We start from the raw sequence: 17730 nt of genomic DNA, 5'->3' as shown, positions 1-17730 counted from the left end.
TTAACAGGTCTACAGACAATTAGATGAAAAAGTAATAAAAATTTTAATAACATTTTCCAAATTTGAAAAATAATGACTTTCTAGAAAATTCTTAGAAGTTCTTAACTGTTATGTTTCCAAGGTCACACATACTCTACAAGGATAGTTAAAAGGGGACTGTTAGTTGCTTACATTTAAACATGTATTTTGTTAATATCATCATGTATTAAATCCCAAATTTAAGAGAGCAAATCAATGCCTTAAATGTTCACATTTAGCTCAGAATATCATAGTGATAAATTATATAGTATAGTATTAGAGTGAAAATAGTGTGGTCTTAGAATGGGCTGTGACCAATGAATTAGGTAGGATTAGTTTGCACAAGAAAACCTCCTTTTTCCCACTGTACCATAATATATTATTAAACAGGGACTGAAACATCATAGAACAGGGACAAGAAGCCACGGAAGTATTCATATAATTTTCAACCACTCTAGCCTGCAATCAAATTCTGCATGAGCACTGGATGTTATACTAAATGTTGGCAAATCAAACTCCAGTAAAAAAAAAAGAATGAAAAAAAAAGTCTGCATTAAGAATTTTGTCACTGGAAACAATGATTAAAAACTGTAGTCGAAGGCACTTCAACTTATTTTAACAAAAACAAGTACAAATGGTAAGTGCAAAATTATTATTATTTTTTTATTGTTTTTTTTTTTTTTTAATCTTTATTTATTTATGATAGTCACAGAGAGAGAGAGAGAGAGGCGCAGAGACACAGGCAGAGGGAGAAGCAGGCTCCATGCACCGGGAGCCCGATGTGGGATTCGATCCCGGGTCTCCAGGATCGCGCCCTGGGCCAAAGGCAGGCGCCAAACCGCTGCGCCACCCAGGGATCCCCGGTAAGTGCAAAATTAATCATGAATATGCTAAAAGAGAAAATCTGCTGGCAAAATTCTATCAGATGACACTATAGTACATCAAATGTTTAGTACACAACAAGGAAGAACAATTACTATTATAGATGTATGTTCTTAAATATTTTGTTTTATGGCTGGAAGAAACCACTAGTGTTCAGAGAACGAAATCAACTCCTGGCATATACATAGAGATATATGGAGCTTTTAATTGAACCTCAGTGAAAACATGCTATAGAGAAGGGATTTTCTTTTAACCAACAATTATTTTTGAACCTCGACTTGAAAGGTATATTGGGATCACAGCCAGGAGCACTAGACATGTATGTAGCAAGAAAGAGTACATATAGCACCGGAAAGCTAATTCACACATGGCTTCATTTACAGACTATAGCTGGCATTTGATAGTATGCCCTGTGGTTTTTTTTTAATATTTTATTTATTTATTCATGACAGAGACATGGGGGGGGGGGGGCAGACACACAGGCAGAGGGAGAAGCAGGCTCCATGCAGGGAGCCTGACATGGGACTCGATCCCAGATCTCCAGGATCACACCCTGGGCTGAAGGCGGTGCTAAACCGCTGAGCCACTTGGGCTGCCCAAGCCCTGTATTCTTGAATTAGTGTTGAAAACTGCACAGAAGGGATGCCTGGGTGGCTTAGTCGATTACACATCTGACTCTTGATTTTGGCTCAGGTCGTGATCTCAGGTTCACGAGATCAAGCACTGTGTTGGGCTCTGTGCTGGGTGTGTGTGAAGCCCACCTAAGAGTCTCTCCTTCTGCCCCTCCCCCTGCTCACAAGCATATGTACACACTCTCTCAAATTAAAAAAATAAAAAGGATAAAATATAAAGACCAAATCATGATACAAATGACTTAACCAAAAACAGTCTGACCTTTTCAACATCTACCTATTTTCTTTCCTTGCTATAGAAAAAAAAAAAAAAATCAAGGTCTTAGTATTAGGTATACCTATAAATCATAATACCACACTAGTTCTAAAAATTTATTTCCTAGAACTGAATACAACCAAAAGGACAGATTTACCCAATGCCATCTTCCAAAATGAAATATTCAGCTTCGCTGCTCTGAGTGCCATTCATTTGTCAACTCAGTGCCTCATCTGACATAGTATGTAATTTTCAGTGAGAATTCTTGCAATAATTTTTGTATCCATCCATTTAAGTGTCTAAAACATCTAACAGAATCATCCTGTACTTGCTGCTGTTCTCAAAAAACTATAGTTGCAAAGCAAGATTACTAGAATTAAAAAGAAAGAAAAAAAACAGTTAAATATGAAACTTTTGACTTTAGTGAGCTCGGTATCAGTATGGTGAAAGAATGCAGTAGTAATTACTTTTCCTGATGTTTAAATTATTTTAGATTACTGCTTTAATATTATAGTTGACCCTATAATGTTATAGGATTTTTTTTGTGATAAATGTGATAAATTCAGTACAGTACTGTAAATGTATTTTCTCATGATATTCTTCAGCTTACCGTGAATCAACATTTACTTTACTGGTAAGGTTATTAGTACATAAGTTTCGGGGGGGGGTCAAAAAACTGTAGGTGAATTTTCAATATTTTTATTTTTTAAGAAAGAGAGTGAGAAGAGAGAGCATGTATACCTATACAAGTGGGAGGGGCAGTGGGAGAAGATAATCTCAAGCAGGCTCCACACTCAGCATGGAGCTGACACAGAGTTCCATTTCACTACCCTGAGATCATGACCTGATCTGAAATCAAGAGTCGGACGCTTAACTGACTGAGCCACCCAGGCACCCTGCTGTAGGTGAATTTTTAACTGTGTAGAATCAGAGCCCTCAACCACTATGCTGTTCAAAGACCAACTTTTGGATTACTCTCTTGTCTTTATCTAAAATCCATGGTGTAGGGGCACCTGGATGCCTGGATGGCTTGGTAGTTGAATATTTGCCTTTGGCTCAGGTCGTGACCCTGGTGTCCTGGGATCAAATCCCACATCAGGCTCCTTGCGGGTAGCCTGCTTCTCCCTCTGCCTATGTCTCTGCCTCTCTCTCTGTGTCTCCTGTGAATAAATAAAAATCTTTTAAAAAAATAAAATAAAACAAAATCCATTACATACATGAAGACCCATCATGTGATCTACAAATTCTAAATGTGAGAAACACTACATTCTCTACTACTTTCCTAAGAAGCTATTATTTCTTCCTTCATATTCCTTATGAATTATGGTAGGAAATACAGACAACCATGGAAATTGTTTGTCCTATTATTAACTGTCTCACATTAGAAAAGTGCTTCATTATCTGCATTTATGTTGCCTTATTTTTTTAAAAGAGGGTCTTATTTCAGTATCTATAGTACCTAGAAAACACACACTTAATAATTACTTCAAATTTCTCTTGAACTTTACTCCCCCTGAAAGTCATTCTTTCTGTCTGACCTTCCCAGAACCCAAACTGCTTTCATATATCTCTTGATTACAGCCATGGGTGATACTAAAAATGTTTAACAACTGGTATGGTATACACAGTCACCAGTTCATAATCACATGGCAATGGAACATGGTAACTAAGTATTAGCCTTAGTTACAGCTTCCTTTAAATAGTGTGCTCTAGAAGACAAACCATGAGAGACTCCTAACTCTGGGAAATGAACAAAGGGTTGCGGAAGGGGAAGTGGGCAGGGGGTTGGGGTAACAGGGTGACAGGCACGGAGGAGGGCATTTGATGGGATGATCACTGGGTGTTACACTATAAGTTGGCAAATCGAACTTCAATAAAAACAAATGAAAAAAAGAAAGTGTGCTCTACTTTTTTCAATGCTAGTCCCATTCTAAAAGATCTTTGGTCATTCCCTGCCTGCCAAGTTGCAGAAAGAATAAAGCAGTCTTCATGAAGAACAACCACATAAATTAAATTCCAAAGATGAGATGAACACTATTAAGTATTTAACTTCCCTACTTTTATTCCTTAATAGAAGAATTAAGGAGAAGTATTAGAAAGAACACACGTTGTTTTCCTTCTCCTACATCAATGGTCTCTAGAGAATAAAAGCTCTTTTGGTCAGGTTTTTTATTATAGCTTTGTTATTTGATTTTATCTACAGAGTCAGATGTCCAAGTTTTAATCCACTCGATCAAAATAAAAACATTTAATACACAAATGGATTTGAGGATATATTAGGGATAACGTAAACTGTTAGCAAGACAAATAACATTTAGAGAGGAAACGACAGAAAAGGAATAGAAAAATTTACAAAGAAGCAAACAGATGGGTCACTTTAAAATAAACCTGAGATGACTGAATTATGTAAAATAACATCACATATATCTCTGTTGTTTTGAAGGATCTGCTTACCCAACTTTGGAAAAACTATTAAGTATTCAGCATTGCATTGAGGACATGCCACTCTGGCTGTACTGTTTCCTCTTTGTTTTTCATCTACCCAGCGCTGCAGACAAGCCTGGTGAACCCATTTTGTAGATCCTCTGCACCTGCATGGTCTCACCCATTCAGCTGTTCTATCATCTTCATCAGTGGCAAAACATACCCAGCAACTTCTGTAAATGAGAATAGAAATAATGATGTTATCTTTAAGACCCCAGCCTCCTTTCCACTATAGCTCTCACTTAATGAGATAAACCTGTTTTCTATTACAGAACTTCTACTTTATATTTAAATACCCAAGGAAAAAAACAATCAATACGTTTCCAATAGAGGAGTTTCTTCTTTTTCTTGTATTCTTCTGCAGAATATTGTGTTTTCTGAATTTTGCTTTTATGTAATTTTTCCCCCTTTCTAATAATTCTTCACCTTCTTTTATGAATCAGAGCACAAAACGACAACCCTCAAGCTGCTTTTGAAAGACCTAATAATTCTTTGAGGAGTGGTAAGCACAGGAATATGTGAAATTCAGTATTTTGCCCACTTCAATAGCACTAACCTCTTCAATTTGGAAAACTGAAGTATTACACAAGTAATTTCACTATGGTATCATTCAATTTTCAACTAAGAAAAAAACATTTCTTTTTCTGGTAAAGTATGATCATGAGAAGAGAGAAAGATTATTAAGTTTTAAAAAAGCACAAAGGGAAGAGATGAGGACATTAGCATAAATTGTTTTAGGATAGTAATATAGTAAATTTGAGCCTGCATGTTACCATTATAGATATGAATGGGTTTCCATTTTTGTGCGTGTGGAATTATACTTATTATATTTGAAATCTAGAAGTCTCAACTCTGAGATGTTTATATTAAAAATTCTATTGAGATGGTTAATTTTAAAACGCTTCCTATTTTGCTTTTGAGAGTACTTCATGGAGGTACTTAGATGGCTCAAGTCAGTTAAATTTCACTCTTGATTTTGACTCAGTGGGAAGTCTGCTTGAGATTCTTTCCCTCTCCCTCCGCTCCACACCCTACTCAAATAAATACTTGAGAGAGAGAGAGAGAGAGAGAGTCTCCAGCAGACTCCCCTCTGAGCATGCAGCCTGACATGGGGCTCAATCCCACAACCTGAGATCATGACCTGAGCTAAAATCAAGAGTCAGACACTTAACCAACTGGGCCACCCAGGCACCCTAAAAAAAAAAAAAAAAAAAAAAAAAAGTACCTCATGGGCATGGGAAAGGTCCAGGAGCTTTGTACTATCACTCAATAAACTTTGCTTTACTTTTTTTTTTTTTTTTTTGTAAAAGATTTTATTTATTCATGAGACACATAGAGAGGTAGAGACAAAGGCAGAGGGAGAAGCAGGCTCTCTGCAGGGAACTTGATGGACTCAACCCCCAGACCCTAGATCACGACCTGAGCCAAAGGCAGATGCTCAACCACTGAGGCACTCAGGTGCCCCTCAATTTTGCTTTACTATTTAAAAAAAAAAAAAAAGTACCTCATGAAGTCTAATTTGCTCTTGCGGAATTAGGTTGCAATTATGTTTTTCCCCAATTGACACAAGTTTTGACAGTAGGGCAAATATAACTTAACTCAATGAGACCATTCACTCCTCCCCCATTAAAGTTTATACAACTGGAAACTGCTAATTAAAGCTTGTTACCTACTGTTCACTTTTCCTTTAATTAGATAGGTGGCTTCTGTCAGAACAACTAGCTTAACTAGGCTCAATGGGAAAGACTATATAATCAGGTACCATACATGTGTGAGATCTCCAGTCTTTGTAGAAGAACATACATTTTAATTGTGTGCTCCAATTAAAGCTTTCCAATTAGAATAGGGGAAAAAAAAACTTAACTGAATTCATGGCAACAACATCCAAAATTGTGATTTTACTCAGCTTTCAAATTCAATCAGGTTTTATATGGCCCAGGTAAAAATGGGAGATAGGTAGTGTTTCTTTAGCACTCTGACCCACCTCAACCAAGCTTTCTGGGCCTTCATACTACCTCATGGTTATCCAAAAGTGCCTCTTCCTTTCCATCTTTTAAATTTTATTGTGGGAAAATATACATAAAACTTACTACTTTAACCATTTTTTAAGAGTATAATTCAGTAGCATGAAGTGTGTTCATATTACTGTGTAATCATCACTACCCATGGTTTGACTGAAGTGTAACTATATAATCTATGAAGTTTTGCACAAAACTTCAATTGACAAGTAGAGAGCAAACGGACTTGATTAACTGAGGTATTAGTATTAATGTACCCCACAACTGAGGTAATTTGGTAAATTTGTATACCTCTGAGAAATGAGATATATAGTTTTGGTAACAACACATAGGCAGAACACCTAGAAACTTTCTAGGTTCTTCTAAGTATTTCATTTCAACAATGAGCATATGTAGCTAAGTACATCTAGACAGGCATAATTAGTGTTAAGGTGAACTGAATAAAGCCAATTTCAGTCATGAGGAAAAAAATAAAATGTAAAAATATATCAGAACAACTTTAATATTAGTTTAAACCAAATGAAATTGTCTACATTTGTCTGTTTTTGACCTATATAAATGGCAATTTCATATTTCAATCTAATGCAAATACTTGTGTAGCTATAGTCCCCATAAATTCTGCTTAGTTGTTAAGGTTATTTTTCCCAAAATTTTATTACCAAAAATTTTAAACTTTCAAAAAAAAAAAAAAAAAAAAAAAAAAACCGGAAAACTGTTCAGTGACTACCCATATTCTCAATATCTAGATTCTATAATTCATTTTGCTTTATATGTGCTTTACTATTCATTCATCAATATGTTTTTTTTTATTCATTTCAAAGTGGAAGCATCAGTATACCCCTAAACACTTTCATAGTTTTACTTTTCAGAAGGTACTCAACTGACATTTATAGCATTTTTTTCTAATTTCAAAACTATGGTAGATCAGGTAGTTGAACGAGGATTTATTTTCCATATGATTTATATGGAAACATACTAGGAATTAAGCCCAATAGGAAGCGCTAATACAAATAACCTTGCTTTCATTGTTTGCTTCATGGTTACAAATGAGCTAATGCTCATTACAGATTAACTGAAATTACCTTACAGAGGACATATTAAAAGAAACCTTATTGATACCAAAACTCTCAAATCCACCAACTTACCATATCCATTTTCTCTTTATTCCAATTGTTACAGTTAATCTGATGATGGTCATTTGAGATCAAATACTAAACTTCTGGTAACACCAAATTACTTCATTTAAAAATTATGGTTTAGATACAGATAAATATGTAAAGGAATTTTTTAACAATAGTACAGATGTTGCCAGCAACATTTACGGAGTATTCACTGGGTCCATGTTGTTGCACAAACAAAATAAATGGATGACTGTATCTGTTTGGGAAAATCCTTTAATTTAGTTAGGGCCACATTCAGTAGACAGATTAAAGGTTCCAGTGAAATTACCATAGGTATATCCATTTTAAGAAACTGAGGGATCAATTTGGAGATCAGAGAAAGCTTTAGGGAGAAGTGATAGTAGAAATTAGCAGAGGCAGGGACAAGTGATTACAGAGATTCTCAAAGTTTTCTGGACCAGCAACTTCAGCATCACTTGGTAACCTGCAAATTCTCTAGTTCCATCCCAGAGCTAGTGAATCGAAAACTCTGGAGGAGGAGGGCCTTGAATTCTGTGAGGGTGATCCTGAGGTAAAGTTTGAGAACTGCTAGTACAGAAAAATGGCAGCTGAGGGGCACCTAGGTGGCTCAGTTGGTTAAGCATCGGATTCTTGGTTTGGGCTCAGGTAAGGATCTCAGGGTTGTGAGACTGAGCCCCATGTAGGGCTTAGTGCTCAGCACTGAGTCTGCTTGTCCCTCTCCCTCCTCTCTGCCCTACCCCTCACTGGCTCATAGGCACTATAAATAAAATTAAAAAAAAAAAAAGAAAAAGAAAAATGGCAGGTAAAAAAAAAGCAAAGAGATTGGTGAAAGCAAACTGTTATGAAGGAGATATTTTTATTGGATTTGCTTAGGTTAGAAATAACTGCTTTTTTAATATGTGACAGTACAGAAAGTGTTAAGTTCTAAAGAATTTATTAATTGACTTACAACCTTATTAGATATAGTTACCTAATATGTAAAGAAATATAATCTGTGATATAGGGGCCAGGCACATGGGAGATGAACTTAAAGCTATAAAAACGGTCACATGAATGTTTTTAGGCAAACAGCTTATAAGACAGTTACTAGTCTTCAGGGCTGGAAAACAAGAGGGGAGGGAACAAAATACATATGTTTACAAATCCTTTCTTTTCTCTTCTTAAAATTTCTGATAGACTGGCCAGGAAATATCAGCTGAGAAGGTCTTATCATTATGCTTTCCCTCTCTCCTTCCCCAAACCCTACCTCCCTTCTTGGTGCAGTCTATTTCCGCTATTTATTCCCTAATTCTTCACCTTCCTCCTTTTAGGGAGAAAAGAGGTGATGGCTTTACAATTTCTGAATATCTCAGAAAGGAGGACAGAGTACAAACTTATAGTTTAACGGATAGCACGATTTCTCTTCTTTAGGAATAAACAGTATTCCATGTTTTCTATGGAAAACCACCCTCTCTTTAACCTCAGTCCTGTATGTGGTTTAGGCAGTTTAGTCTTCTCCCATCCCCAGCTGCAAGAAAAGTAATCCTTAGATTGATTTAAGGGCGTATCCCACTCCCAAATTATAGTGATTGAAGACTTGGCCCATGAAGCTGGTTTTATCAGATTGGATCTCAGAATTTTTGCTGGGAAAGCTGGTACATAGGCTTTCTCTTTTCTGCTGAGCTTGAAGGCAGAAAAGTGTGAAGCTAAATGAAGGTATAAGGCTATATTACTGCCAGGAGAACCACCATGTGGGGCCTAAAGAACCCAGAGGAAGCTGAAAGATGGAAACTGATGGCTTTGAGACATGGATCAAGCTGTGCTTCAAGCTAAATATACTTTTGTACTTTCACTTACATAAACCTATAGTTGTTTTTTTCAGCTTAATCAGTTTGGGGCAGAATTCCAACCATGTGCAACACAAACAATCTTGATAGAATGTGAAAACCTCTACGAGACAACCCCAGATATGAGACAACCCCAGAACAATTATGATATAAACTCCAACAGCTTTTATAAGTACACACAGTATTTTTGTCAACAGCTTTGTTTCCTACTGACCAGAACTTGAACAAAAAAATCTTAAACCTAATTCTCACTCTAAGTACTCTGAGTCTTGCAAGCTTTTCTATTTCTTACACTGGGAAAAATATGTTCTTGACTTTGCTATTGGATCAGGTTTTAAATAAAAACAGACAACAAAGATAAAACCCAACATTTTTAAATTAAAAATTTTTACTGATAATGCCATAATATTTGCATTTCAGGATAAATATGACAATCCTACTTTAGGGGCACCTGGGTGGCTCAGTGGTTGAACATCTGGCCTTTGGCTCAGGTCACGATCCGGGGGTCCTGGGAGGCTTCTCCTTCTGCCTATGTCTCTGCCTCTCTCTCTGTGTCTCTCATGAATAAATAAATAAAATCTTTTAAAAAAATCTAATTCAAGTTAATAGAATTTTAAAGTTATAATTTTTGGGAAGCATTCTGAAGGTTATAAAAAGTGACAATAACTGGCTATTTTCCGAAAAGACAAAGCCAAAAACCTTTCAAAGTCCACACCGAAGAAGAGGTTATAATTTCTTAAAGAGAAACTCCAAGTTTCTCTGCTCCCTTTCAATCCTCCAATCTGTTCAATGTGATGCACAAACATCATTTGAGAACTTACTAGAAATGCAAATTCTCAGGCTCTACCCAAGACCATATAGAATCAGAAATTCTGGGAGTAGGACCTGACACTACATTTAAAAATTTTATTAAAATTTTTTTTTAAATTATTTTTCTTTTGTTGTCGTGGTAAAATACATATAAAATTTACCATCTTAACCATTTTTAAGTATAAGTTAAGTGGTATTAAATACATAATGGTGAGGCACCTGGGTGGCTCAGTAGGTTAAGCATCTGCCTTCAGTTCAGATCATAATCCCAGGGTACTGGGATCCAGCCCCACATCAGGCTCCCTGCTCAGCAGGGAGTCTGCTTCTTCCTCTCCCTTTGCCGTTCTCACTACTTGTGCTCTCTCTCCCTCTCTCTGTCAAATAAATAAATAAATAAAATCTTTAAAAAAATGCACGTTGTATAACCATCACAACACCCACCTTGTAGCTCCTTTTCAACTTGTAAAACTCAAACTTTATACCTATTAAACAACTCCCCATTCTCTCTTCCCTTCAGCCCTGACAACCACCATTATAGTGTCTTTATGAATTTGACTATTCTAAGTACTTCATATAAATGGAATCATCCAGTATTTGTCTTGTGACTGGCTTATTTCACCTCACATAATGTCCTCAAGGGTTATCCATGTTGTAGCATACTGCAGAATACCCTTCCTTTTTAAGGCTGAATAATATTCTAGTGTATGTATATATTTAGCTAATGTGAATAATGCTGCTACGAACATGGGTATACAAATATTTTTTTGATACCCTGCTTTCAATTCTTTGAGGTATATACACCCAGAAGTGGCACTGCTGGATTATATATAGCAATTCTATTTTTAATTTTTTTGAGGAACTGCTGACATTGTATTATAACATACCTAAAGTTTAAGAATCTCTGCTCTAGCTATTCTTTCCTTTTTACTTCTTGATTTCCTTTGCACGTCTCTTCAACTCACTATTAAAATTTCATTTTACACTCAATGTAAGCATTTTAAGATTATTTGGTTTTTAATTTAAACAGTAAGTAAAATGTTTAAATTTTTTTTTTCTCCTAAGGAAAAGAGCCAGCTGAATTTGGGGAGAAGACTATGCAATTTCAGGATGTTCTAAATGAGTAAAGAATCTGGGCTTTGGAGCCAGATTGCCAGAGTTCAAATCCCTGCTCACCATTTACTACAGGTGTAATGACACAATTTCTTGTATTATAAAGCACAGGTTCTTAATCTGTGGTTCATGAAAACTTACAGGGTTCTGGTAAATTTGGATGGGGAAAGAACTCATATATTTTTGCTAACCTCTATATAAAATTTAATTTTCTTCCAATGATGAAGGTAAGCAAACCATAGTAATACTAGTATAGTGACCAGAAATTTTCATATTACTTTACAGCTAGATATGCATATCCCAAAATAACATTTAGCTCATGGTTAATTTGAATTTAGCTCTCAGACCAACCAACAGAGCTTGTATTTTAAGCTGCGAAAGCTCATATTACTATGTCAGATTTTTAATATGCTGATTTGCTATAGTTCAACATAATTGGTTTCATTTCTGATTCTATATGTTTTCATTCTTTCAAAACATTCTGAGCAGGAACCCACAGGCTTAACCAGTCAGCCAAAGGAGTTCTCTGCACAAAAAAGGTTTAATGTTAAGATCCCTTATTGTTAAGGATTTAACAAGTGATGATGAAACTGCCTAAGAACTGCCTGGCAGAGGTGCCTGGGTGGCTCAGTCGGTTAAGCTTCTGACTCTGAATTTCAGCTCAGGTCATGATCTGAGGGTTGTGAGATTCAGCCCCTTGTCAGGGCTCCTTGCTGGGTATGGAGCATGCTTAAGTTCCTCTCTGTTCCTTTCTGCTCCCCTCCCCCGCAATTGTCTGCCATATATATAACCACCAAATGAACACTAGCAATAATGGCGCTGATAAAGATGAGAAGGATGGTGTCAACTTTACATCTATGCCTAGATTTTATGGAAGCACTTTGTTACCTAAATTAACACATAGAGCAATTCTGCTTGGCACCCTTGTATTCACTGGAAAAAGTCCTGGATTCCTAATCATTCCTCCAAATTTTTCAACAGGCCACTACCATTGCTTAAGATACTCATTCAAATCCTATCAATTCATTTTCTTCCACTGTCTTTTCTAAATGCCTCCTGCTTGCTGATATTCACACTGTTTACTTCCACACCTTCCCCCCTGCCAAGTTCCGATACATCACTTTAAAAAGAAAAAGGAAATCGGGGAATTATCACAATTGGCTCAGGGGTTAAAGAACATATCACTATTATTAAAGTATGAAGAGAAAAGAACTAGATGAATTTAAAGAATATTATTCATTCCTTAACATAAATGTATACTACCTTAATGGCAATGGTAGTATCACTAAATCTGTATGTATAACATGCCACTCTTTATAAAAGATTTTATTCCACATTTTAAAATTGTACCTTTTTTCCAGTTATAGATCCTTAAGAGTAAACTTTATATAAACTGTTTAAAGAATACATGGCTAGTTTGCCTTAAAACAAAGATTCAAGATCTCTTAAATCAACTTGAGTACCTACTAAGAACATTCACTATTTCATGCCAGAAGGAATACACTAAGTGTCAAGAAAAGATGTTAGAGACCATAAGACAGAAATATGATGACAGAAAAACAGGATGAAAGGGCTGAGATGGTTTCATGAAAAGGAGGGAACTACAAATGAGGATTCACGCTGAACTGGGGAATGAAAAGGGTATTCCAAGTAAGAATAGCATAAACAAGGGATGCCTGGTTGGCTCAGTGGCTGAGCATCTGCCTTTGGCTCAGGGCATGATCCTGGGATCTGGGATTGAATCCCACTTCGGGCTCCCTGCAGGGAGCCTGCTTCTTCTATGCCTCTGCCTCTCTCCCTGTGTCTCATGAATAAATAAATAAATCTTAAAAAAAAAAAAAAAGAATAGCATAAACAAGCTTAGAGACAGAAATGAGCATATGGTCATGGACAATGAGAAGACCAGCATGGTTGGAGCAGGTTTTTTTTTTTTAATTTTTAAAAAAATTTATTTATTCATGAGAGACACAGAGAGAATGAGAGAGAGAGGCAGAGGGAGAAGCAGGCTCCATGCAGGGAGCCCGACGTGGGACTCGATCCTGGGTATCCAGGATCACGCCCTGGGCTGAAGGCAGCACTAAACCCCTGAGCCACTCAGGCTGCCCTGGAGCAGGTTTTAAGATAAAGCTATTATATAGATACCATACAGATATTTAAAACCAGTTGGGGGGATCCCTGGGTGGCGCAGTGGTTTGGTGCCTGCCTTTGGCCCAGGGCGCGATCCTGGAGACCCGGGATCGAATCCCACGTCGGGCTCCCGGTGCATGGAGCCTGCTTCTCCCTCTGCCTGTGTCTCTGCCTCTCTCTCTCTGTGTGACTATCATAAATAAATAAATAATAAAAATTAAAAAAAAAAATAAAATAAAATAAAATAAAACCAGTTGGGAAAGGATGGAAGACAAAGATATCCTCATTTCAGGGCTCATTTGTGACTCATCCACTGTTTATATGATTATTTTTTAAAAGTTGGCGGGGGGTGGGGGGGGGTGGGGGGAAGAAACTTTAATTATCAATAAAATAGCTTCTCAATAGCACATAAATTTACTAAGCAAGATAGGTATGACTATCTAATTTAAACAACTGGCAGTAAAGTCTATCTTTCCAGACCCAAATTGTAGGTGTTTATCTTGGATTATTAGAAGGATGTGGGAAATCATGGGCTCCTGCCTTAGAGATCACTTTGATTAAAACTGGTGCAGCAGAATAGAAGAAATCCAGGAGATAGGAGAGAGAACGCTGTTTCAGGCTTTAAACTGCTGCTGTTGTGTTATATAAGGTGCCTCAACAATGTGTTTGCAGGACTGTTTTAAGTAAAGAGAACAAGCACTCCTTAATTCAGAACATGCTTTAGAGAGCTATACTCTGGTTAATGCAAGAAAGGCCTCATTTAACAATGGAAAGAACTACACTGCTTGCTTTGTCTCAGGATTAAAAGTGTCACACCCCATGTACTCTGGAACAGGAACTATACTATCAAGAAGACTAAAAATCCTTTTATATGTCTGTTCACCCAAGTGGAATGTAAGTTAAAGTATCTGGATTCATCACAAAGATACAACCACAATTACGACACATTACCAAAGTGTAAAACTGAAGGGAAATACACCACAATGAAAGCAATAAAGCACATATATATATCTTCATAAATTCTGCAATTATTTCCGTCTTAAATAAATAAGGAAACAAAAGCCCAAAAAAGTTATTTGCCCAAAGCCTCATAGAGAGGCACAGATGCAACCTAGGCCTTAACTCCAAAACACTGGCTTTTTTCACTGCACCACACTGCCATATATATATACAGTGAATTCTGAGAAAATTTTCCATTTATTTCATAGGAAATTATAGCCAGTTTAAGAAATTGTTTCATTTTTGCTCGGGTACTTTTAAGCAGCCATAAGGAGGTTTTACCAGAGATCTAAATTCCTTCCAGTCTATTTCTCTGTGCCATATAAATATTATCAACTTAAAAACTTTGGCATGTAAAGAGTTAGGAGCTGTGTATGTATCTAAGGTATGTAAAGAATTGCTACATAAGTCTGGAGAAGAGGGAGGAAATATTTCTGGCTAAAGTGTCCAGAAAAGCTTTATAAATGAGGCAGAACCTAAACTGGGTCTTAAAGAATGGGGAGAACTTTGAAAGGCAAGATGCTAAAAACAATTTTGTGTTCAGAGGACAGTAAGCAAATCAGTTTGGGCTGGGCAATAACATGTATGTACTCATTCGTAAAGAGAATTAATAAAATACAGAAGGTTTTGAGCAAAGGAGATAATTCTTTAAGTGGTGCTTTTGCAAGGTTATTCTAAGCACTTGATATGTCATAAAAAATGAAAAGAGACACAGATTCAACAGTGTATTTCAAGGCTCTGTGGGTAAAAGCAATAGGGAATAGTTTCTGTTCTCAGTGAACTTCCAGTTGAATGTGCATGATGGTGGTGGTAACAGATGTGTGGAAGGCTCTGAGACACGGGATTTACTGTGATAAACCCATAAAGGTTCTATGGAAACACAGGAAGGGAAACTCACTCTGTCTAAAGGAGCTATGTAATACTTCAAGGTGATATTTGAGCTGAATTCTTAAGATGATTAAGAGCCAGGTGTTAAAAGAGAGGAAGTCATCTAAAACAAAAATAAGGAAATGGGATATGCTTAAAAATAGGCATAGAATATTAGGGTGCCCAGGGTGGTTAAGTGTCTGATTCTTGGTTTCAGCTCAGCTCATGATCTCAGGGTACTGGGATCAAGCTCCACAGGGTGCTCTGTGCTCAGTGGGGAATCTGTTTGAGGATTCTCTCTCCTTCTCCCTCTCCTCTCCCAGTGCATGCATGCATGTGTATATATATAAATAAATATATAAAATATACAAAAATAATATATATGTGTGTATAAATACAAACATACATACATAAATAAAATCTTTAAAAAGAAAGCACAGGATATACCCACAGGCAATGTAGTGGAATACAGAAGAGTACAATTAAGGTAGATTGAGACTGAATTACATTAATAGACCTAAGCCATTTCACTATGGTCTTGAAAATTTACATTTTATCCTACAGGTGATTTACAGACTGCAGCATTTGAGGCACAGACATGAGGTTATTATAATTATGCCTTGGTCAATTCTGGTACCATTCTATAAGTCAAACTGGAAGAAGAAAAAGTAGAACCAGAGAAGAAAGAATCTCTATTTGATGAGTGAATTTGGAGGGAAACAAACAAACAAAAACAAAACAAAACAAAAAACAAAAGAAAGATTTAGGTTTCATGGTTGGTGGACTAGACAGATGGATTAATCAAGATCCAAAAATTAGGAAGAAAAGTAAAAGCCAGGGAAATATCAGGTGTTTAGTTTTAGATATGTTAAGACGCTAGTAATACCATGTATATACATGTAGAAATGTCTATAGGCCAGCTAGGAAAGAGACACTAAAGTATGGGTAAGTGGTCAGAAATAAAGACACACATCTGGGAGTCATTCAAATAGGTGAAAGTGAAATAGTAAGTGGGTACCGTACTTATGTAATTGAAGGGAGTAAAGGTAAGGTAATGCATGAAGGAGGAAAAAGCAAAAGATAGAGAAATCGTATGGAACAATAGAATATAATTTCAGGAAGTTATGGGGTGGTGGTTATCAGTTTCATCTTCATTACATATACGTCAAGGATATGAGGACCAAGCAAAAAAGGCACTAAGTTTATTAATTAAGAAATTTACTGGTGACTTTTACAGGGCACTTGGGTGGCTCAGTTGAGCTTTCAACTCCTGATTTCAACTCAGGTCATGATCCCACTCAGATTGTGAGATGGAGTCCTGCATCAGGCTCCCTGCTCAGGGTGGAGCTTGCTTGACATTCTTTCTCTAACTCTCCCTTTTACCCCCAACTCCCCCCATCCCCCGCTCTCACTCTAAAATAAAATCTTTTTTTTTTTTTTTTTTTTTTTTTAAAATAAAATCTTTAAAAAAAAAAAAAAGAAAGAAATTATTGGTGACCTTTAGTATACTTTAAGTAGAGCTAAGGACAAGAGAAAGAGGAATGAAAGTCAAATTATAAGGAGAGCTAAGAAAGAGAAAATGACCTAAATATCATAAATGGGAATAGATTAAGTAAAAAAAGAACAATGTCAATCCAATGAATATTATATATATTCTCTTTAATTGCTGAGCATCACAGAACTCAGAATGTATCTATGTATGTATTTATTTTTAAAGATTTTTATTTATTTATTCATAAGAGACACAAGCAAAGGGAGAAGGCGGCTCTCTGCGGGGAGCCATATGCAACTCTGCTGAGCCACCCAGGTGTTCCTCAAAGTAGTATTTAAAGCAACAAATTGTAGATTGATATATTTAAATTTTAGAAACAAAAACAAAACCATGACTTATATATGGTATATATAAAAGCATTAAACAAAGGAGACTGGAAGAATATAAACTCATTTACGATAGTAGAATGGGGATGGAGAGAAGATATGCAACTAAAAGTGGTCAAGGGGGATTTCTGTTATGTTTTCACTTTTAACATACAGATAGATGCAACTATAACTAATTGCTATGGTTTTTAATTCTAGGTATTGGTCTGTAATTGTCAAAATAGGATAGTGATGTGAATGAGGAAAAGATGCCAACTGAGAAAATGAGAAATTGCTTTAATGGAAACTAAGAGATGATTATATAAATCCAAAGATAATATGGTATGTTCCTATCAGAATACATCCTCCAAAGGGATGTACACCTCCCAAAGGGATGTACACCTGTGATTGATAACACTTTCACAGAGAGGATTCTAATTCACTTTGTCACTGCAGGAGAGGGGCAGGAAAGAGATTATTCTCTTCACTTTCCCTTCCATATGACTGTTTTGGGACACTGGCTAAGTGCCTTGCCTACTCACCAGGTAAAAGTAAGTGATGCAAGACAACCTCAACAAAATCCTGAGTGTTTACTGTGAGATGGGAGTAGACGTAAGTCAGGTTTCCAGAAGCAACACTCAGCAGGCCCAGGCTTCAAATGTTAGGTCCATTCCTGCAGTTTATTACAATATTCTTTGTACT

The 17730-nt window shown here is 36.5% G+C and overlaps 1 protein-coding gene across 1 annotated transcript in view; it reads right to left on the bottom strand.

Moving 5' to 3' along the window:
* The window catches only part of MARCHF5 (membrane associated ring-CH-type finger 5), a 51555-nt gene that overhangs the window by 29816 nt on the left and 4009 nt on the right, over positions 1-17730 (bottom strand). Inside the window, exon 2 of the mRNA XM_038578197.1 lies at positions 4243-4445. Coding sequence (XP_038434125.1) covers positions 4243-4445 — 203 coding nt within the window. The remainder of the gene's footprint in view (positions 1-4242; positions 4446-17730) is intronic.

This window comes from Canis lupus, chromosome 28 (assembly GCF_011100685.1).
Source record: "Canis lupus familiaris isolate Mischka breed German Shepherd chromosome 28, alternate assembly UU_Cfam_GSD_1.0, whole genome shotgun sequence".
Lineage (NCBI taxonomy): Eukaryota > Metazoa > Chordata > Mammalia > Carnivora > Canidae > Canis > Canis lupus.
The sequence above is the reverse complement of the archived record's forward strand: the minus strand, read 5'-3'. Positions and strand labels throughout refer to the sequence as shown.